Source organism: Ctenopharyngodon idella, chromosome 3 (genome assembly GCF_019924925.1).
Source record: "Ctenopharyngodon idella isolate HZGC_01 chromosome 3, HZGC01, whole genome shotgun sequence".
NCBI classification, from domain to species: Eukaryota; Metazoa; Chordata; class Actinopteri; order Cypriniformes; family Xenocyprididae; genus Ctenopharyngodon; species Ctenopharyngodon idella.
Genome location: NC_067222.1, coordinates 14,575,116 through 14,598,061, shown reverse-complemented (window position 1 = coordinate 14,598,061; position 22,946 = coordinate 14,575,116). Strand labels below are relative to the sequence as shown.

General features: G+C 36.3%; 4 protein-coding genes across 22 annotated transcripts in view; 2 read left to right on the top strand and 2 right to left on the bottom strand.

Moving 5' to 3' along the window:
• Positions 1-22,946, bottom strand: part of LOC127508049 (uncharacterized) — a 422,397-nt gene that overhangs the window by 288,204 nt on the left and 111,247 nt on the right. The gene's annotated exons all lie outside the window — the stretch shown is intronic.
• The window catches only part of LOC127508054 (60 kDa lysophospholipase-like), a 213,023-nt gene that overhangs the window by 138,907 nt on the left and 51,170 nt on the right, over positions 1-22,946 (top strand). The gene's annotated exons all lie outside the window — the stretch shown is intronic.
• The window catches only part of LOC127508059 (SLAM family member 5-like), a 242,511-nt gene that overhangs the window by 197,136 nt on the left and 22,429 nt on the right, over positions 1-22,946 (top strand). The window lies entirely within an intron of this gene.
• LOC127508052 (uncharacterized) lies at positions 1,661-11,954 on the bottom strand. 3 transcript variants are annotated; one of them, XM_051885614.1, is made up of 10 exons: positions 10,072-11,795; positions 9,875-9,946; positions 9,631-9,783; positions 7,984-8,114; positions 6,666-6,802; positions 5,670-5,763; positions 5,246-5,584; positions 4,924-5,107; positions 4,719-4,846; positions 1,661-4,579 (listed from the first exon to the last, which is right to left on the bottom strand). In XM_051885614.1, the coding sequence occupies exon 10, from the start codon at positions 4,240-4,242 to the stop codon at positions 1,804-1,806; it is 2,439 nt and encodes an 812-aa protein (XP_051741574.1). In that variant the 5' UTR covers positions 4,243-4,579; positions 4,719-4,846; positions 4,924-5,107; positions 5,246-5,584; positions 5,670-5,763; positions 6,666-6,802; positions 7,984-8,114; positions 9,631-9,783; positions 9,875-9,946; positions 10,072-11,795; the 3' UTR covers positions 1,661-1,803. The 3 variants fall into 3 exon arrangements, with proteins under 3 accessions (XP_051741574.1, XP_051741576.1, XP_051741575.1); XM_051885616.1 differs by having other exon boundaries at positions 9,875-11,954; XM_051885615.1 differs by lacking the exons at positions 9,631-9,783; positions 9,875-9,946; positions 10,072-11,795 and having other exon boundaries at positions 7,984-9,253.

Here is a 22,946-nt window from a genome sequence, read left to right as displayed (position 1 = left end):
CATGCAGGTTCCAGGTTATAATATGCAAAAGTCTAAACATTAATCTCTTAATTTTGCAGTAAGTAACTACACCAAAAAAAGGCTTAACCACATTAAAAATGCACATTTAAGGGGCTCCTCTTTTGGTGAAAGTTTTCAGACAGCTTTCAAAATTGCTGCCAGACAGTGTGAACACATGGATACCCATATCTCAGTGTGCAATGGTCTGATTTTCTTGTAACAAACACATCAATTGGTTAAGATTAAGGACATTAATTGTCCTTATATGCTGATGATTACAAGTCTTCTTTTACAAGTGTGTGTACAGCTTTTCAGTCATGTAGAACAGCTACTTTTGGGGTTTTGCAGTGAAAGAGGGTTATGATTGTCACGTGACAGGTGGCAGAGGTTTTTCCTGGTTATGTGCCTAATATGGGAAGAGAATAGAGTTTCAACCTTGGAGAGGGTATAAGAGGGACTGAAAAACTGTAATCTGTCTTACACTCTGCAGCTTCTTGTGAGCCTGTATGACTGTTCGATCTTTCTTGCAAGAAATAAAACCTTTAAAGACAATTGAATGAGTTTGTCTCTTATGAAGTAGAGTCTGTTGAATTGTTTGCCACAACAGTACGTTTACCCTACTTGTTGACATTTTAAAACTCCATTCTATACTCCATTTTTCCACCTTTTTAATAGCTATTTGCATGCTTGAAATCACTTGAGGTACATTTCGACTTCTCTTCCAAATAGCCCCATCATCAGCATATAAAGCACATCCCACACCATACCCTAAATTGTCAAAAATACCATTAATCATAATGTTAAAAAGAATTGGGCTTATAACACTCCCTTGTGGAATACCATTTTCTGCTTTAAAAACTGATGACTGACATGCTACTTGTTCTATAATGTTCGTTCAAATAAAAACTGAGATAGCCAATTATACATTTTACCATCTATTCCTATCCTTGATGCTTTAATTAACAATACTTCTCTCCATACTGTCATATGCTTTTTCTATATCAAAATATTCTACTGCCATAATTTATTTCATTTTAATTGCCTTCTCTATTTCATTACTGACCTTAATTAACGCGTCCATTTTTGATCTTTTACGTCTGAATCCACACTGATATTTACATAATTTACCCTTCTTTTCTAGCTCATAAGATAATCTATGAACTATAATCTTTTCCATTATTTTACATGTTTGAAGTTAAAGCAATTGGTTGATAACTTCCTGGGTTTGTTGGATTTTTATGGCTTTAAAATAGCAATAACTACAGCTTGCTTCCATATCTTTGGAAGTATTCCTTCTATCCATAATTTATTACACTGTAAAAAAGGCAGTGTCAAATTAACACTTAAAGTGTTAATTTTAACACCACTTCGGATCATATATGGTCCCATTCTATTTAGTGTAAAAAGTACACCGTTTGTAGTGTTGAATTTACAGTGTTAAAAAAGCACTATATAGTGCAAAAAAATTACACCATGAGTGTAAAGTTTTACATTTTCTATTGTTGTACTACTTTTACACTATGGTGCTTTTAACACCTTTTAGTGTTGTTTTAATTCATTTGGATTACACTGAAAGTGTTAATAACAAAGTGTCCTTTCAGTGTATTTTTACACGGTTTTACAGTGGTATTATACATGATCAAACACGAAATCAAGACTCTTTAGATATAAAAATTCAAGTATTTATTTAACATGGCGTAAAGCGGCTTTAAAACATGGCAGGTCAGTTAACCACATTAATGAGGCGTTGCACATAAATTTAAAACTTAAAACACACAAATTCATCAAATTTGTCATGAAGATTTAAGAACCGATTTGAACAAGATTGCAGTAAGGTACAACATACCAAAAGAAATTAGCAGACCCATATGACATCTGTAAATCAAAAGGTTTGTAATAAACGAGTTCATTGACATTGAAGACTTTCAGAGAATCACTGGGTCTTGGATCAATTCTGTAGGCATACAGATGTTCGTCAAAATAAACAGTTTTTAGGCGTGATGCCACCAGTAGCACGCATTCATTTCGAACAACAATGTCTTTGATTTTATAAAACACTGGCAAATCAAGGGTTACTTCACCACAAATTATTAAGGTAGAGCGATATTCAGTTCCATTATACTTCACCCATTTCACTGAGAGAACATTGGTTTGTGGAGGAACATGCAACTTGGATGCAATCTGATGAGTCTCATTTAAGTCACTGAGAGACACTGTCTTTCCTGGTCCAAGCACTATTCTGTCATGGTTGAAGTCTTGCCAGTTATACGCCATGCAATTCTGATGTTTTTTTGCCAGTGTCAGAGTGATGTTCTTGAAACATTTTTGTTGCGTCTTGAAGAAATTGTGCTTGGACTCATATCGCATCGACCACATGTGAACAATAGGCCCGATATTTCGTATACATCGCGGATAGTGAGTCAGTAAATGATGTTTAGGCAGTAAATTCTTTTCTGGAAATAAACACTTGAACAGCCTGTGATGTTCAGCAATTAAGTGTTTTAAATAAACAGTAAGGCCCTCAGTTAAAATAGGAGAAAATACAATGTTTACTATTTGTAGTAAAAGTAGTAGTAGTTGCCAGTATTTATCATCTTGGGGCACAACGTCTCCGAACATTAGTGGCACATTTCGGAGTAGACACCAACACTGGATAGCGTTTATGCCCAAGTCATTGTTCTGATCATCCAGTTTTACTGCAGGAGGTCGATTTCTCCTCTCCATGTACCCATAGTTAAATGAATGCAATCTGCCATCTAACTCTTTTGCTGTTAAAAAACTCTCTTGTACATAACGCAAAACAAGTTTTAATTCAAACTGTGCAACTCCCTCTAAAACGTCATGCATTATGTCTACAGAAAAATTGTCTGATACACTGAAGTACTGCAGAGTGTTTAACAAACATGTGCGCTTTACACCACAAACATGGGGCAGTGTTGGGTCTGACTGCATAGCTTTACAGTGCTGCAAGTGTGTCTCTTTAGTGCGCAAAGTTACAGTCGGCTCATCTTCACAGAACACAGTTTGATAATAGTCCTTTTCAATTAGGCAAAACCTGCAGTTATTCCGAGCTCTAAAAGATTCAACAAAACCAAGGAGGCAATGCAAACCAAGATTGTCTCCTGTTACTTGGACAATGCTGCCACGCACACAACCACCAAGACCTTCTATTCCCCTGGTCTCAAGGACTTTTATGTCATTGACAATAGGTTCCAATATTGCATCAAATCCATATGTTTTGATGTCCTGGGCATGGAAAAGTGCACATAAATGTATGTTTGCTAAAGATGAATTGAATTGTGGTGGGAAATTTCTCAAAGTAAAATATATACCACCCAATTTGTGAATTCCCTTCTTTGACCCCAATGGATTGGCAGTCTCGAAGTCATCGTAAAACAATTGAATTTGAAGTGCGTTTTTTTCAGTGGAAAATAGGGGATGATTCTTAATGTACTGTCCATCTTCAATATCAGAGTAAATGCCATTCTTATTTGGTATGCCCGACTTAAACCTGTATGAGGTGTTTGGATGCATTAAAATGTTCTTTAAGGTTTGTAAAATTGGAACATACGCAAACTTGTCAGTCACTGCAACTTGCTCATATAATCCAGTAGTCCGATTTTTCTTGTTGTCAAATCTGACCCCAAGTACTTTCTCCACAGGCTGGACAATTCCCCATTTCTTGGTAAAATATGAGTTTCGTTTAGATATGGAATTAAGTAAGGTGAAAGGGTTTTCAATGTCCTTAAATGACTGCTCTATTGTATTTTTCATGTCCGGGTCCTCTGAAGATAAGCAATTTAGAGCGGTCTCTTTTACTTGATCCTGGATGTCTTGAACAACTTCTTCCATAGACATAACAAAAGTATTAACAGTAGTCTGACCAACACCTGCAGCTTGCAATTGTGCGATTGCTGATGCACACAAATCTGTAATGTTTTTGCTACAAACTGGCAAAGAACTGTCATTTGAACTTGTAGCCACATCATTATTACTTGGTAGCCCAACAACTGCATTCTGAACAGCACCATCTTCAACATGTGCGAGAACTTCATTACTTATTTCATGAACTCTATTCAAATGTTTGCGGAATCCTGAAAATGTACTAAATTCTCCACAGCAACCTGCTTGACCACATTTAAGACGAAGTGATTTACCAGGCAACAGTCCATGAATTAATTTAAGATGTCGAACAAGCAGATTTGTGTTCTCAAGACAGCAAGAACAAATGAAACAGATCATTTTTTACCGACAATCAACTCTAATGCACGAATCTAGCTCGGAGCTCAGCAACTCTTGGACTCTCTTTGACCTTGCCAATGTCAATCTGAAAAATAGTTGTTTGTACGAATGTGTACATGTTGTGCAGCACTTTGCTGTAAGATGCACCAAACACAAAGTGGGCTTTGAACAGTTCATCAAAGGCACCCAGACCACTCACTGACTTGCATGGTATGGCTTGCTTGTCGAGAATGATATAGTACACGTGAATGTTGTTCTTATTTGTCCCCATGGCGAGCAGGTAAGGCTGTGTGCACTCTTCGATGGCATTGAGGTGTTCTTGGATGTTAGTCCCTGCCTAAAGAAAAAACAAAGACAAACACTCGGTCAGCTCTCTTATTGACTCTCTCTTTACATTAGTTTTTCACAATACAATGAACCCAACTGGAAATATTTTGAGGAAGACAACAGGTAGTGACAGAAAAGTCCAAATTTACCTTTTTGAAGATGATGAGGTTTCTCTCAGCTTGATGCGCGGACATCTTTCCAGGTCTCTTCCGGCCTTGCGGTGATGGGGGAATCAAATGAAGTAAAAGGAGAACTGAAGCAAGATCGCTGTCCCATCCTAAATAACAGATGTGGCAACTTCAGCAAAAAATACAGACACATTTAGATAATCTTATTCTGAACGTTAAGTCTAACCTGCACCATCTGTTTGATCCCATTTCACCGCCGATTCTGCAGCATCAATTAGGTCCTGAAGGCCTTGGGAGAAGTGAAGACCTTTGCTTTGTTCAACGACCTTCTGCATAAATGTAGTTGGCCACCTTTCCAAGAACTTGGCAGATGTCTTCTCACCAAACATCAAAACAAAATCCTGCTCAATCTGTAAAAACCAACAAGACCACACATTTACTTCACAAGGAATATTCTTGGTTTAACAGAAGTCGAGAAAAAAAATGTTGTCAATTAAGCTTAACTTAAATGAAGCCCATAACATTTATTTAACCCTAACTAATCATACCAGGCCTTTAATGTCCAAGAAACGGGGAAATTCAGTCAGCACATCAGTGGATCTCCTTGGGTCTTGAATCATCTTGCGACGATACTGAAACGTCTCCCTCATTTTGACCTTCACGGTTTCTGCCTCTGATGTATGTTTCATTAGAGAAACAGCTTCTCTACACTGCTCTTCTGTCAGGATAACTTCAGTGCTGGATGAAGCCTCTCTTTCTGCAGTTGGGCCACCACTGAAAGACTGGGGGGAATATCTACGGTTGTCTGATGGTGCACTGTTCCTCTGAATGTTCTTTATTTTCCAAGTGAAGTACCCTTGTCCACTTTGAGGATCATAATAATGTTCCTTTGAAAAACAAAAATGTTTTCAGTAATACAAAAGTGACCAGCTAACCCAGAACTAGATTTTCCAAAGAAATATTTTCACTTACATATCCATTCTTTGTGTAGGGATCACGAAGATTTGGAAACAGGGAAACAATTCCTTGGGCATACATTTCTCTAATATGTTTAGGTGGAGATGTGCTGTCAAAATTAAATGGACAAACACATTACATTACATGATCACGCTCTTATTCATACAAATGCTTTTAAACCATTCAAGCGCGCCAAAAAGAGAACGCGCTGTCTGTAAATGTCTTCACACACACAACGCACAGAAAAACATGAGCCAGAATCGAGTTCTCTTTTGTGCTTGAACGAACAATAACACACAATATTAGGGCTGGTCCGAATACAATTTTTTGAGCTTCGAAGCTTCGGTAGTAATCCACAATGTATATTCGAAGCTTCGGAAGGAGGGGGTTGAACATATTCTTCTCTCTAATAAAGGCAGTGTAACAAGTAGAAATATGGTGTGGCCCCTTTAAGAGCTGCGCACTCCCCGTTGAACTGTCTGCATTGTATGTGCAACTGGAGCACCACATGTATGCAGGTTATTTCTGTTTTTCTGTTGCTCATTTAAAGGGTTAGTTCACCCAAAAATGTTCACAAAAAGTATTCTCGTCACTTTATAATATTAAGGAAGAACTACTGAACTCGCATGAACTGATTTAAATGTGTTTTTAGTAGCTTTATGGATCTTGAGAGAGAAAATGTCATTGCTCTGAATGCAGGCCTCACTGAGCCATCGGATTTAATCAAAATATCTTAATTTGTGTTCTGAAGATGAATGAAGGCCTTACAGGTGTGGAACGACATGAGGGTGAGTAATAAATGACATTATTTTCATTTTTGGGTGAACTAACCCTTTAAAGATCTAACAGAGCTTAGATCTTTATAAAATCTTAATTTGTGTTCTGCTGAAGTCAGACAAACACACAATTTTTAAGTTTTCGAGGACTGGAAATAACAATTTGATATTTTAAGTTTTCCATGACCAAGGCAATCCTGGATGTAGAATACAGAATACTTGAATCAAGTGTTACCTATGCTTTTCAGTCATATCTGCAGTAAGAATCCTGATCATCTTCCTCCTGGTGCTGTCAGTCAAGCTTTTGGTTTTTTGGTACTCTCTGATGATTGCATCCCCACCAGGTTTAGCCTGCAGAATTGTTTGGACCAGCTGCAAACAGTTACATAGTACAATCAACGACAACCTCTCAAGAACCATTCTGTTAACATGATTGTGTAGTCACAAAGCTCAGTATATGTGTAAACGCACCCAAGACGCATTGAGATCCAATTGTTCTGACCCCATTTGGATGTCGTCTTTGCCAGATTCTTTTATTAAATTTTTGTGGTTTAGTATAACGCATTAAAGAGTTAGCAGTGTTTCCAACAGGTTTTGAAATATACTTGCGGTGGTAGCCAGGTGGAAAATCCTCCTATTACCTACGGCACAAAAATGGTCTACTACATGTGACAAACAACAAATAATGTGTGATTTTTAACAACATTTTTATTTATTGAAATTCATTTTAATTAAATAGGCTACTATTAAATTTAATTACATAGGCTACTAATATTATGCATTATTATAGATTGTAAATTTATGCAAAATTACAGCGTGAAAAATATATGCTATAATAATTTGAGTTTCTAAGCTACTTTAGTGATAAATCACAGGACAACGAGTTTCTGGTTTCCTCTCTGTGCGCTTGATCGTGCCACAATGCAGCTGCACGAGCATGGTAGCTAGAAATAATACACATCCAGTCATCTAAAATCGCAAACCTTAAAACAAATACAACTGACAAAGTTTAGTGAAGACGCAAGGCTTACTGCTCACCGCTCGCGCGCCATCACGGTGTGTTGAACCGGCGTTTACCTCAGTGTTGCTTTTATGCCACTGACTGGACGGGGCAGAGTCATGTGGCTAAACATGCAGTTTAAGGGGGATTTATAAATGAGTAAATCATGGAATAATTTTTGATTTTGAGTGAACTAACCCTTTAAGGGCTTCAAAATAACTCCTAACCTATAGTTTAAAGTGGCTTACATCGTCAGATGCTCTGACAGATACATGTGCTGACAGATAAGCTATAGGCTGTTTAATGCTAACGCATTTGTGGGGTTATCCTCAGTGCATAACTTACATTTCACAGGTTCTCCATCTGTAAATGTTAGAAAGTCATGCAAATATTTCTATTTTGATGTCAGGAGTGGACGAGCCTTTTGCAAGCGAGATAATTTCCTCTCAACTAGACACTTCAGTGAACGAGCGCCTCCACGTGCATGCGTCTCCAGTGATAGATTATAGATTATATATATATAAAAAAAAAAAAAAAAAAAAATGCAACTCACAATTCTAGCTTCATCTTCGTCTCTCTGCCGCTTTCTTGAAGGGTTTCCGCCACTCAGAATAACCGTGTCATCAGATTCATAGTTTGCAGTCTCAGAGGAGCTTCCTTCACTGGACACTGCAGGGGTATGTGCTAATTCTATTGAAAAAGGGTTTCAAAAATTCAAAAAGTTGAAGACATTATTCAATAACGAAAAATAAATTCAGTAAAGCAATTTACTAAATTAGGACTTTCAATATGGTAAAACAATTTTGATTATGCTCAAGTTTGAATAAGCTGAAAACCTATCTAGCACTGGTATCAAATTGTAGGACAATTTATATAAACTTTTTAAGGATAAATTAAATGACTGTTATAGAGTTAATGACCTTGGCAACATTCATGTGGAAGACTGAAACACTCATTTATTTAGAATTTATTTAATCTGATTAATAAATCTATTTATATAATATAAATGAATAGTTTGTGTAATAATGCATGTTAATATGAAATTAATACTATACTATATTAATGTATTAATGTTAATTATAAGGTGAACAGATACATACAGACATATAGTTCTCCATTTAACTTTGTAAATCTACAAATATTTAGGACTTGTGCATCTCAATCAGCTCCCTATTTCAGTAGTCAGGGCAATGATCGGGGAGTCGGCCATTTTGCTGTCTCAATCGCAAAATCGCTCCCTAAAAGTCCCACAATGCACTGTGAAAACCAAGGAGCATCGATGTTCACTATGCTCCCTTTAAGTTCTGAAGCACGAAACTTAAACCACGCGAGCCAACTCACTACACATAGTGACGCACAATAGAGGTTTTTAAAAATACAAACCATTATTTTAATATATTTCAGCATAAACATATATCGTTAGACAGGTAATGAAAATAATCTAGCTAACATTTATAATTTATTTAAGGCTGAAATGTTGCACGTATATGTAACAAGCAAAGTACTTATTATTTAGCCCTGAACAACATTACAAGTAATGTCAGAAAGATATCAGCTCTGCTTTTGTTCATAAATACCAGCAGTGATGTTGTACAATGAGGACTTCGTCGCCGGAAATGGAGTCATAAGTGTCCCAATGTGTAGTGGGCCAGCGTCCTTTACTGTCCTTACCAGTGCCCAAATTCGTGTACACGATATACCGATTCACGAGCTCGGGTCGGGAGCTAGGGAACTGATTGAGACACACCCTGTATTTCTACATCAAATAACATGCAGTATGAAATGATAGCAAAGATTGATTTCACCTCGAATGCCAGTGCGCACTAAAATAACGGCTGGAATTGGAAAACTTTTGGAATTACAATTTAAGATTTAAAACACTCCCAATGTTTGCATGAGCGTAATTCTCATATAAGAAAAATTGATAGCAGCGTGACTGTGTCTGACGCATATATGACGACACGACAGATATGATTTTCAGTATGAAAACGCAACGAAACTTACACCAACAAAATTCATGTCGTTTATAGCATTAACGTTTCACGACAGAAAATGAAGTAGTACCCGGAGCCCATAACTTGTTAAATGAGTGACCTTATGCGTCACAAAAAAACGCGTTTCAGTTCTACTTTTACCGTCTTCAATGAATAGACACAAAGCAATACCGCACTTAACGCTTTTAAAGTAAATGTAAAATTACCATTTGACAAATTCTCTAATCTGAGCAGAAAAATGCCCAAATTTGGCTGCTTCAGAACTTCCTCAAAGACATCCTCGTCCACTTCAGGTCCAGACTCATCGAAAAGCTTCGCCTCGGCCTGACTGGAGGCGGGAATGCCGAACTTCACAAAGGCTGTGAACAAACCAAAATCCAAGGAGCTAAAAATACATACCCCTTACAATGTCAGCACACAACTACAAGTTTAATTTATATATAAAATTACCTTCATCCAGGAAATACTAAAGTTTGGAATCGACGTCAGAAACTTCCACATACTTCTGCACCATTCTTAAACCTAGCAAAAACACGCGCAGTTAGTAATTTTCAAATGTGTTCAACGCCGTTTATATTTTTAACTAACAATGATAACACAACGTTATTTGCTATTTAATTTTGGAGAGAGAACGCAATCACACTTACCGTCTCAGTTGCATGAAGAAAATGGCGTCGTCGACTCATCTCTTGCAAGGCAACAGCCATAGAGGGGCGGAGTCAAGACAAATTGGCGGGGTTTTTTTTAACACTTTCAGTGTAAAAATAAAATCACATCATTTAACACTCTGTAACTACACTGAATAGCAGTACTCATTAACACTGTATGTTGTTAATTCAACTCTTTGGGAATTAATAACATTTAACACTGCAATTTTTACACTGCTGATTTTACTGTATAACTTGAGTATCATTAATAATACACTATCTGACAATGCTTTATCATTATATAACTTACCCTATCACACCCAGGAGCAGTATTGGCACATTTTTGTAGTGTAATTTTCAATTCTGTGATTGTAAACTCTAAATTCATACAACTATTATTAATATCTCCTTCATTATATCTGGATTTTTGTCTAAAATATCTCTTCTTCTTAACTCATATTCTTCTCCCAATTCTATTTTATGTGCTTTTTCTAAAACCTTACCTAAAATGTTTGCTTTACTTATCTAGTACTGCCACTGTATCCTCCTCAATTAAAACTGGTATTTGAGTTGACTTGCTCCCTTTCCCACTCATACGTCTTAACGTATTTCATATTTTAGCCATAGGAGTATCTTTTCCTATAGTAGAACAAAATTCTCTCCATCCTTCTCTCTTGGCATTCTTAATTATTCCTCTTGTGTTAGCTCTTGCTTTCTTATATTCCACCAACTTACTCATATTCATATTTTTCCTAAGTTGTTTAAATGCCTCATGCAGCCCCAGACCATGACACTCCCACCACCATGCTTGACTGTAGGCAAGACACACTTGTCTTTGTACTCCTCACCTGGTTGCCGCCACACACGCTTGACACCATCTGAACCAAATAAGTTTATCTTGGTCTCATCAGACCACAGGACATGGTTCCAGTAATCCATGTCCTTAGTCTGCTTGTCTTCAGCAAACTGTTTGCGGACTTTCTTGTGCATCATTTTTAGAAGAGGCTTCCTTCTGGGACGACAGCCATGCAGACCAATTTGATGCAGTGTGCGGCGTATGGTCTGAGCACTGACAGGCTGAGCCCCCACCCCTTCAACCTCTGCAGCAATGCTGGCAGCACTCATACGTCTATTTCCCAAACACAACCTCTGGATATGACGCTGAGCACGTGCACTCAACTTCTTTGGTCAACCATGGCGAGGCCTGTTCTGAGAGGAACCTGTCCTGTTAAACCGCTGTATGGTCTTGGCCACTGTGCTGCAGCTCAGGTTCAGGGTCTTGGCAATCTTCTTATAGCCTACGCCATCTTTATGTAGAGCAACAATTCTTCTTTTCAGATCCTCAGAGAGTTCTTTGCCATGAGGTGCCATGTTGAACTTCCAGTGACCAGTATGAGAGAGTGAGAGCGATAACACCAAATTTAACACACCTGAGACCTTGTAACACTAGTGAGTCACATGACACCGGGGAGAGAAAATGGCTAATTGTGCCCAATTTGGACATTTTCACTCAGGGGTGTACTCTCTTTTGTGGCCAGCGGTTTAGACATTAATGGCTGTGTGTTGAGTTATTTTAAGGGGACAGCAAATTTACACTGTTACACAAGCTGTACACTCACTACTTTACATTGTAGCAAAGTGTCATTTCTTCAGTGTTGTCACATGAAAAGATATAATAAAATATTTACAAAAATGTGAGGGGTGTACTCACTTCTGTGAGATACTGTACATGGATTATAAAAAATTATATATTACAATTTATTCTTCTCTAAAATATATTTCAACCACAACACATTCAATATCCTTAACCTCATTTAATTCCCTATATATAGTTCCTTCTTTTATAAATGTTACTACCCCTCCCCCTTGTTTCCCCTCGCTATTCTTCCGAATAGACATATACCCTGCAATACAAACTGCAGATTTGGCTTGAGCCATGACTCTTGTACACAAATAACATTTGGCTTATATTCTAAATCTAACACAAATGTTTTGAATTCTTGACCGTTTGCTACAAGGCTCCTTGCATTCCATTGAATTACACTTATCACCATTAAGCTACTCAGATGTGAAGCTTCTACTGTTACTGACTGAATAAGAATCTCATGTATCGTGTTTGCAGAGATCCCAGAGATCCCTAGAAATCCTGACGCAGCTTCTAGAATTGTTTTGATCTTGGCTGATCTACTTGGCAACATAGCTGTGCCATTAATTACCTTTACAATAGACCCTTTTCACATTTCCGGGTTTCTTAGAAGCGGAAGTCGTCGCAGTTGGGTAAAATTCTATGGCAGTGAATGAGAGAATACATTAAAAATATTTTTTGTGTTTACATGTTCTCAAATAGCAAAAGAAAAACTCAACAGTGTTTTCACAACTTTCAAAAAGATGAAAAAAATAGAGAGAGATTGATAACGGCAGTCAGAAGAGAGAAAGATGTCAACTACCGTCACTCCCATAGCCACTGTATTAGAAACACCCTCACAGCAGCATTTACTATTTTTTTGTAATTTGATGAAAAGGTAATACAATACTAATTATAGTGTTATAAATGTACATAAATTTAAAATGAAAAATATAAAACTTTGCAAGATTTACGATGCTGATGACCGTTAAAATGCGTCATCACAGTCTGTAAAAAGGGTCCATAAAGGCTAGAAAGTTCTCTTTTGTCATTGTGTGCTCAGCCTTATATTTTGGCTGCGTTCCACTCCAGTTTTAGACACGCACTCGTGAACTTCCCTAAGCACTTCCCCTCGGGGGAATCCCTGCCACCCTTTTGAAGTGCGTTCCACATCGTGAAGTGGACGAGGTAAGTTTATATGGACAGACCCTCGCTCCCTCGATTTTGACCGAGGGAGAGAGTCTACTTCATATGTACACTTCAGGCAGCTCCATAACCCACAGTGCAACACGATTGTGACGTCACCGCATATCGCGTTTAATTTACCCCACCAACTCTATGATATATTAATTTAAAAAAAAAAAAATTTAAAACACACTTATTTACATATTGAATGCTGCATTAAACAATTTTGTAAGGGGAAAAAATAAATAATAAATCAGCTCCATTACGGATTCCAAGTGATCAAGGGCTTAGGACGTTCCAGTTCAGCCCATTGCAAAGGTTCTGCCAGAAGTGGGCACTCGTGCAACGTAAGCAATGATGTACATCCAAGTCAACGAGACTGAGGGAAGTTAGTGAGGGAAGGGCATTTAAAAAACAAACTGGAACGTAGCCCTCGCCTCACTCTTCCTGCCCTTGCCATTAGTGCTGCAGTGGAATCTGAACATAAAACATTTCTTCCAGGTCTTTGTCCCTCCACCCACTCAATTTTCTTTCTTTGCAGCGGATCGCAAACTAAAATAGAGCATTACTGCCATCTGCTGTTTGAATGGACAAGAGAACTCTCTTTTTTTCTCTTACTCAAACTCTGTTCTTGGACAACAGCCTACAATACAAAACATGCTGGAGGAAGTGAAGGCGTTGACTTTCGATGATAAGAACATGCAACAAACTAGATTTTCTAATGAATTACTTAAGCTAATTTTAGCAAACGTCTGGAGTGGTTTTATGTAGGTGTTACGCACTCATGGTGTCTAGGGATTGAGAACGTAACAAAAATTTAAAAAAAAAAAAAAAAGTGGTTTTAAATAAATTATATAAACGAATGAATGAAAAATCTCCTTTTCCTCTATCACAGCTCTTTTCACCTTTTCAGTTAATAATTCTCACAAAGTTTCACACAAATCCCCTCCATTTAACACAATATAAAATAACACCGAACCAAAAATATACTTGTATTAGTTTTATTTTTCAGGGCTTAACAAAAGCCAAGGAGTGTAGCTAAAGTATATACAAATGTCAAGAAAAACTTAAATAACCAAGGCGTCGGGAGAGAGCAAATGCCGAAAACAACAAACAAAACAAAGTCTTACTTAAGGTTAACAAAGTAACTTCCCTGCCCAAAATAAAATAAAAGACAATATTTTTACCTCTCTCCCTGACTAAAGAAAAACAGGTGAAAAGTTTAGAAGGAGTATAAACCCAAATAAATCGGCGCCCATCTCCCTACACAGGTTGACAGAGCCAGACTCACACATCAACAGTAACGTCGTTGTAACCACACTTTAGGTTTACATTTCACAAATTGCTTAATAGCAAATAGACCAACCACGGTGCTGGGATAGCGGATGAGGGATCTCTCTCGAGCTGTGTCTCTCTGCTGCTTTATATCTGCGGCACTCCGTGTAGCATGTAAGCCACGCTGCCGCTAATTGGAATCAGCTGCGGATGATTTGGAGCGCTGCTTAGCAGATAGAGAGAGAGAGAGAGAGAGAGAGAGAGAAAGAGAGCAAGGAAGGAGAGAACATCACAAAGACATCCAAAACATACACAAATTACGTAATGGAACGTAACATAGGCTATAAAATTATTATTATAATTATTTTCTTTTTAAATGTGTCATTTTTATAAGCGTATAGTGTCTATTAACTAATTGGTGGTAGTACGTTGTGTGTGCCAGACTGATGTGTAAATAGTAAGACACAAAAGATTTGTAAATTAAAAAAACAAAAAAAAACAAAAACAATAATCAGTCCCTATTTAAAGTAACATCTATTGATACATTCCTATCATTAATACTAGGTTCCGTGTATAATTAAGAAAGCGTCATGCATCCACACTTTTATTTTGTAGTTTGCGTAGTGGCAGGTTGCGATTAAATCAAAGGCGGATTCATTTTCTTTTGCTTTTGAAATGAAAATGAACATGCACATCTTTTTCATCCATTTTAGTTAGGCTAAATGAACATGTATATTATAATTTTAAAAGATCCTGCTTTTTAGACTGTTTGGAAATTCACACATAAACATAAAAACATGATATCACAGCTTATGGATCGCGGAACGTACTGAAAGGAGGCGATAGAGGGGCGTGGTTTGCAGAACTTCGCACACTGGATGAGAAGCGCCACGTTTTAAATAAGAAAAAAACTTTTCATAATCCTCCATTATAATGCATTTTAATTGCCCCAAATCATTGTTAATGTCGGCTACATAAAGACTTCATCTTTCCGTATTGTACATTTTACATCCTAGTCTGTAATACTTTTTAATATTAATGCTAATAGTGACCTACTATAAATTGGATGCCAGATATATTATATTTCCTTTGGATAATCTGTATTTTTTAGAGATAGATATGAGATCATGGTTCTCCCAAGATTCTGAAAACAAAACAGACAACCAAACAAAATAACAGGTTCTGACAAAATGTTCTTTTAATGTTATAAATGAGTCGATTTATAAATGTCTATAAACGTTATTTCTATTAAAAATATTAAATGAATTATGTAAAATCCTTTGAAATTAATGAACGAAGACTTGTTTCATTCAGAATTTTTTTTGAACGAATCATATAGCTAGTTATATTTCATCAATATACAATCTATATATTAGGCGTAGGGCTTAACATTAGTTTCCAGTAGCGGCTCCTGACCGTAAATTCAAGTAGGGCAGATTCTGGGTCTTAGCGCTAGTTTATGATAGCTTAAACATTTTTTGCATGCTTTATATTCTAATCGCTGAACACACGCAGAACATGTTCCCACTCAAATGAGGGAAACAGATTTCATTCAAATGAATACGACTTTTCCAAAACACAAATATAAAGGCTTATTAAAATTGTGTATTCATCAAAATAAACAGAGTGACTCTAAACCCAATTTTGCTAATTTTCAAACAGCCTTTAAAGCTTATTTAGAATGTGTGACCTTTTGGTTTTTCTCTGGCCTGGTTTGTCTCACCCTTCAATAACACGCAACTCAGAATGCAGATGATCTCAGTATTTATTTATCCTGCACAGAGCAGTGGAAGAGAGAGAGAGTAGTGAGTAAAGTAGCTTCAGCTCCATCCACAGCAGTTCCCTCTAGCTCTGCTGCTATCCATATAACAATAAACAATTTATTCACATTATGTTATACTAAACAGAAATAAAACAAATTCTGAAAAATAGACTTTAACAATACAATTTGGCTTCTTAAATTTAATACTTTGTTATCGTATAGTAATTTTTCATTATCAATTAGGAATATGCATAGACAGAAATATTATATTAAATATAAGATAATAATCATCCACTTTATATTAAACAGAATAAAATGAATAGAAATAACATTTTTTTTGTAAAACAACATGCTTTACAAAACAGTAAATTCTTAAATACAAAAACAATTACCTGTACAGAGCAGTGGAAGAGAGAGAGTAGTGAGTAAAGTAGCTTCAGCTCCATCTATTGGAAACATATTTCACTTAGGGAGCACATGGAAAATGGCGCATATGGAAAGATCGAGTTCATTAAAACTGAAATAAAACTATCAAATACACAAAAATATGAACAGAAAACACACGCTATAAGTCAATTAGTGTTCAATGTGTGCAGTCCACTTCATACATCGTCTAACATTCAACATGAAACTTTTATTTTTAACTTTTACTACGGAGCTGCAGCAGAAACAACTCACCCACAGCAGTTCTCTCTAGCTCTGCTGCAGATTGTTCGAACTCGGTGGGCTATAGCGCCACCAGCGCAGCCAATAGGAAGCGCGAACACATTACAGCAGGATTTATTTAAAGAACCCTTGAACTATGATATTTATCCCGTTACATATGTAAAGTTTTTAAAAAATCGAAAAGCCCAAACAACTGTGAAAATAAGCGGGACAGTCTGAAATCTGCCCCAAAGTCTCACAGTTACAGCGCGCTGCCGTTCAGATTTACATTGGAAATTGTGGGGCGCTGTAGAGCTGAGGAGGGCTCCAAGACAGGCTGCCCAGCTTATCATAATACATGCCTACAGCAGGTGTTCTGAAATTTTCGGTGTCTGAGATTTTCGGTGACACTGGGCGGAGCTTACATGAATATTCACAAGTTTCCTGTTTTGTGTTAAAGCTCCACTGAAAATTTTAGTGCACTGTCCTTGGATCACAGAACTGTTTTCGGTAAAATGATTGTGTTTCCGCGTCGAATGAAGTTAAAATTCTTTTTTTATTAATAACTGTTTATGAATGCTCAATAGTTTGTAGGTTACATTGTGTCGTGAGATATAATTTAGTAGTGATTACAGCCACTGGTGGTCTATCGTTAGGATAGGCTCCGAGTAAAAGAGCCAACAGCCATCGAGTTTGTTTGTTTTGTATGGGCTACAACTGTTTTGATTTGATTTTCTTTTAGTTCGTTTGATAAGATAACTTGTATAAATGTATCTGTGGTGGCATAATAAAAGTTTCAGTTGTGATTATTTTGTCATTCCCTGTTGCTTTCTCAGTTGATAGCCTGCATAACTTTAACATTATAATTTTAAAAACACATTATGAGTTAGGTTTATGTTCCTTTTATGTTTTTGACATGCATGAATTATCTTTTTCTGCAAAACACACAATGCTCTATATGAATAGAAACATGAGACAATGTGATATTAGCTTCCCTGCAGCACTTTCACAAGGTTTTAGTTTAATTCTTCAAGCTTTCCACAACAATTAAAATGTTAAAATTGAATTACAAGTGGTTAAATTGACAAACTACAAAACTAAAGTTACTAATGTGGGTTTATTTACAAATATGTATATGAAGACATAATTGTCAAAAGTATGAGAAATATTGTTATGTGGAATGGATAATCAGACCTATATACTCACTGCTGTGATTGTTCTGTCATTTCTTAATTGCTTGCTCAGTTGGTAAATAATTTTAAAGAGACTTTATTAAATCCTAAAGTGAAGTGTAATTTTTTTCATATTATTAGGAAACATTCTCAATCTTTTTTCCCACAAAATGATGCATTTCATTGACAAAACATTTTAATGTGGAAAAAAACATGATGCACTGTGAATCAGGATTCAGTTTCACAGTGGTGATATGAAACTATATGGAACTAAGTTATGAAATGAGCAAACCTGCAGTATATTCACAATGAAATGTTTTAGTTCAATTCTACAAGCTTTCCATGACAATTAAAATGTTTAAATTTTAATTATGTTTATTTAGCAGCTAAAATAATAGACCATGTAGTAATTTGCATATCTGTAATATCAAAGATGAAAGTAAATAATTTGAGTAGTTTCATTTTGAATAAAAAGAGCAACTGATTGTGTTGAAATTTTATTCTCAAACAAGGAGAAGTCATGACATTTAAACATAATTAGCAAAAACACACACATTAACACACTGTACACAGGGTCTTGGGATCCCAGACAAATGAAAGTTTGGTCATGCAATCTCAGTGATACCAGCCTTTGCTACTGACACATTCAATCTAAAATATATAATAAAATTACATTACAACAAACCTGTATTATAATTTAATACACTGTAAAAAGTGAAAAAATAAGTGTCTGCTTTGTCTGGTGTACAGGGATATTTATTGGCAAAAGTCATCTTTGGGAACGAATCAAGGTTATATTAGCTATAGACATTATATTAGTTATTACATGCATAATTCATCATGGCCTATTTGGATAATCATTAAATTATATTTAAAGTACATTAACATGTTTTCATGCATGTGTGCAATTTTGGAAACATAACACCAGGGACGTGCACAGACATTTTGGGGGGCAGGGGCTCAAGTGGAAAAAAGGGCACTTCTCATAATTATTTAAAAACAAACAAAATATTTTAAAACAACTCCAACTTTCTTACCAGTTTATTTTAATTCCCTCACACTCACGTAATTGTTTCATACTCCACAGATTTCTACAAAATAATCAGTTCACACAGAGACCATGGTCTTCTTTAGTATTCACTAGGTTTATAACAAGAGAAGGCAACAGCAAAGGAAACTATATCACAATGTGCATGTTTTCTACACTGCTATTTTCAGTAGCTATATATTTAGAATAAATGACTGCACCAAGAAGATACAGTTTTGCTAATAATTTGCTTATTTTGCTTATTTGGTGTTATTGGAATACTTCTTTCATGTAGTTGAAACCCACCACAAGTGGGTGAATAACTGGCCACAGACTAGTGAAAATGTATTGCTTGTACAAGCTTTTATTCACATTAATAAATACCAAATTTTGTATAAAAACAATTAAATGTTTAGAACACTGGTACACATTCATCAAGGAGAAACAAAAACCAAAACAAATTTATGACGAACCGCAGGGCTCCAACAGGGTACAACCATATGCGTGTAGAAAAATAGAGCCACTACTTGCAATGCACACTCCAAATACAGCACAAAATCCACGGCACTCAAAAAGGATAAATAAATCACCAGGAATCACAAAAGAATGCCCACCACCTCACCAGTGCCAGTCACACCCTTGGAGGAGAACCTGCAGCTGCCACTGAAATGAAAAGCTAAAAAGGAAAAAAAAAAAAAAAAAAAAAAAAAAAAAAAAAAAAAAAAAAAAGTAATAGTTGAAAATATACAATAATATGAATACACATCAAAAAGGAAAATTAGGGTAATTCACCAGAAAAAAAAAAAAAAGAAAAAAAAGAAAAAACAAATAGTAGCAATAGTCGTGCTAATCCTGCAAAATAAAAACCTTTTATTAATAACTGAAATACACATTTGCATAAATCAAATTATTTAATCTAATCAAATACCTTTAAATTAACTGGATTTAAGAAAAGGGAAGAATAAATCAACAAGACGGTTCTTCTTTAAAAGAAACCTACAAAACAAACTCATGAAAACAACCACCTTCAAACATATAAACAAATAACTAAATAATACTTGTTACCTAATTCGTTCTCAATTCATTCAACACTCTGAAGACTGCATCACCAGGCCAATCACCATCAACACACAAGGGCTTCTGAAATGCAACAAGATAAAAAGACTTTCTGCCCACCCAAATTAACCTACTATTATCTTTACATAAACCCATTAACTCGATAAAACAAATACATACGACTACCTTATGCCCCGCATTCAAGTCACACAAAGGTGACCTAGAGACCCAAACAATTGTAAGCATGAGCAGCATGAAGCAATATAAATGTCTCATTGCTCAAAACAGGCACAGCCCTCAATTAAAACATTAAAATAACTATTAAGACCAAATTACCTGACGCAAGCTCACGCTTATTTCCAGAGTCAATGAATGAATGAAACGAGGACGCGCTATACTTCCGTGCGTCTTTTTATAGCACGCCAACTACGTAATGACGCAATTCTTATAATTGCCCCAAAGACTTATGGGAGTTGTAGTGCCAAACCCATACGTCACCCGGTTACATAGTGGACAATTTTAAGATTTTGGTCTATTTTTGCTTCCATGTCTTCTTTTACTCTAATGGAAAGAAAACTTCCAAAATACACATTTAGATGGTGTTTGTTTTAAGCCTACTACCCTCCATCTGTTTGCATCTGTAGATTTCTTTTTCACTTCTCATCGCCAGACAGCTGTTGTCTTTTCCCGGGCATAGCTGTCAGAAGTCGTCAGCCAGCAGCAAACACGAGGTGGGGCGGGGCGCGCGTGCGTGCGTGCGTGCGGGAATGAATGGCGTGTCGCGAAGGGAGGGCATCTGAACTCGACAAAGCCGACCTGATATTTTGTATTTTTTTTTTATTCAGTAAATATATTTGTTTGTCAGGGAAGCTGCGAGCAAACATGAATATATATTCATGAATATATGAATGCTCTACTTTTCTGTCTTTCTCATCTAATTCATTAATACTCATTTATCTATATTTTATAACATTTTCCAGCTCATCTGCCTGCAAAGGAAACAGTTCATTGTCCAGCATCAGTGTGTCTAATCTCAGCATCAGTCTCTCTCTACCTCTGGAGGTGGAATATCAGGATAACAACACCTACAGCTGTGTGATCAACAATCCCATCAGAAACCAGACCAAACATCTCAACATCACTGAACTCTGTCACACATGTGCTGCAGGTACGACAGCGCTGATATATTTGTTCATTTGCTGAACTGATCTCTGAAGTTCTGTAGTTCAGATATAGTGTTTGTTGAAGGTTAGATTGACAGATTCATTCACTTTAACCCTTCATTGTGTCTACTCTGTATCAAGGCGAATCCTCGTTGATCATTGGACTGATCTCTGCTGCTGCTGCTGGATCTCTGTTGATTGTAGCTGCTGTCGGGATCTTCTGGATCTGCAGGAAGAAAACACACCAAGAGGGCAAGTATTCCTACTGCTGAGATATCTGTACAAATACAAGTTTTTAAAGGCACAGTATGTAAGTTTCACTGCTAGAAGTCATGATTGTATGAGAACATATGAATGTCTGTCATCTGCTGAACACAGTAGAAGATATTTGGAAAAATGTGGGAAACCAAACAGTTGGCGGTAGCTGTTGACTTCCATAGTATAGGAAAAATACTGTAGAAATCAATGACAACAGTCAAATGTTTGGTTACCCACAATCTTTAAAAGATCTTCTACTGTGTTCATCAGAAGAAGGAAATTCATACAAGTTTGGAACAACTTGAGGGTGAGCAAATACTGACAGAATTTATTTTGTTGGCTAAACTATGCCTTTAATGCACTCGTAATGCGCTAGTAATGGAGCCACTGATATGCAGACTAATGTGGTTATTATAGAACCTTATCATAGTAAAACCATGTTTGTTTGTTTGTTTGTTTCTTTGTTTGTTTGTTTTGGCACATTTGTATAACAAAAAAAACATAGTTAAACTTTGGGTAATTCGTTTAACTACATGACCCATGTTTTTTTTTGTTTTATTCATTATTAAAACCATGGCTCATACCTTACACCTCAACCAATCAGAATCAAGCATCCCATAGCCCTGTATTATAATATTAAAATAATGAAAATCAGTGCTGCAGAAAAAGCAACAATAATTCTTTGTCATTTTTGTTGAAGCAGTTCAGAGCGGTGAAGAAATCACATACACTGATCCAACGTTCTACAAACGAAAAGCACAGAAATCGGTAGGAACTTTATTTCTGTGTATGTGTGTGTATTATTTGAGCAATACATCTGATCTGATCTGGATGTGTATTTGTGTGTATAAGTTAAAATAATGATAAATGTTCAGTAATGTTCTTGATAACTACATCTGTGGTGTGTTTCCTTTCAGAGAGCTCAAGAGGAGGAGGATGTGGTGTAACATCTTTTGTCTGGTCACATTCACATTCTGTATTTACTTACAACTGTTTTTACAGATATTTTTATTCAGAAAAAAATGCCATTCATTGAGATAACATAAAAAATAGTTAAAGGGATAGTTAAAAAAAATGCATCCATCCACACAAAAAAAAAGAATCCATATGACTCCAGGGGGTTAATAAAGGCTTTCTGAAGCAAATCGATGCGTTTGTGTAAAACAAATATCCTTATTTAAAACTTTATAAAGCTTTCGGTGTGACAGCCATACGCATTCAACGTACTTCCAAAAAGTGTTAACTTCGGTGACATAGTACACAGTGCCATGACATTCTACACTACGCCATGACGTACTACATTATAACTTGAACAATCATGACCATGCAAAGTTTGCAGAGTCTGCAATCAGAGAACAGATGCAGGCTATAAAATAACATGTAAAATAAACTGTTTAGCTTGCCTTATATAAATTGAGCATGCATGATAGTATTACAGATAAATTGATTTTCCTAAGTTGATTTTGTGTTAGGCCCATTTGTAAGATTATACAGCAGCTTTTTTTGTGTGTATTTTGTTATCAATTTGTTTTGTGTTGTGTCAAGTATACAGATGCACAAAAGTGCCTAGATATTAAAAGTGTGCTATGTCATCCCTGCTCATTATCACACAATACAAGATTACTTGAAATTACTTTAGTTCACATGTAGAGATTGCAGTGATACGTGACCCAGTAAAAATGACTTCCAATAATCCTGAAAATAGGTT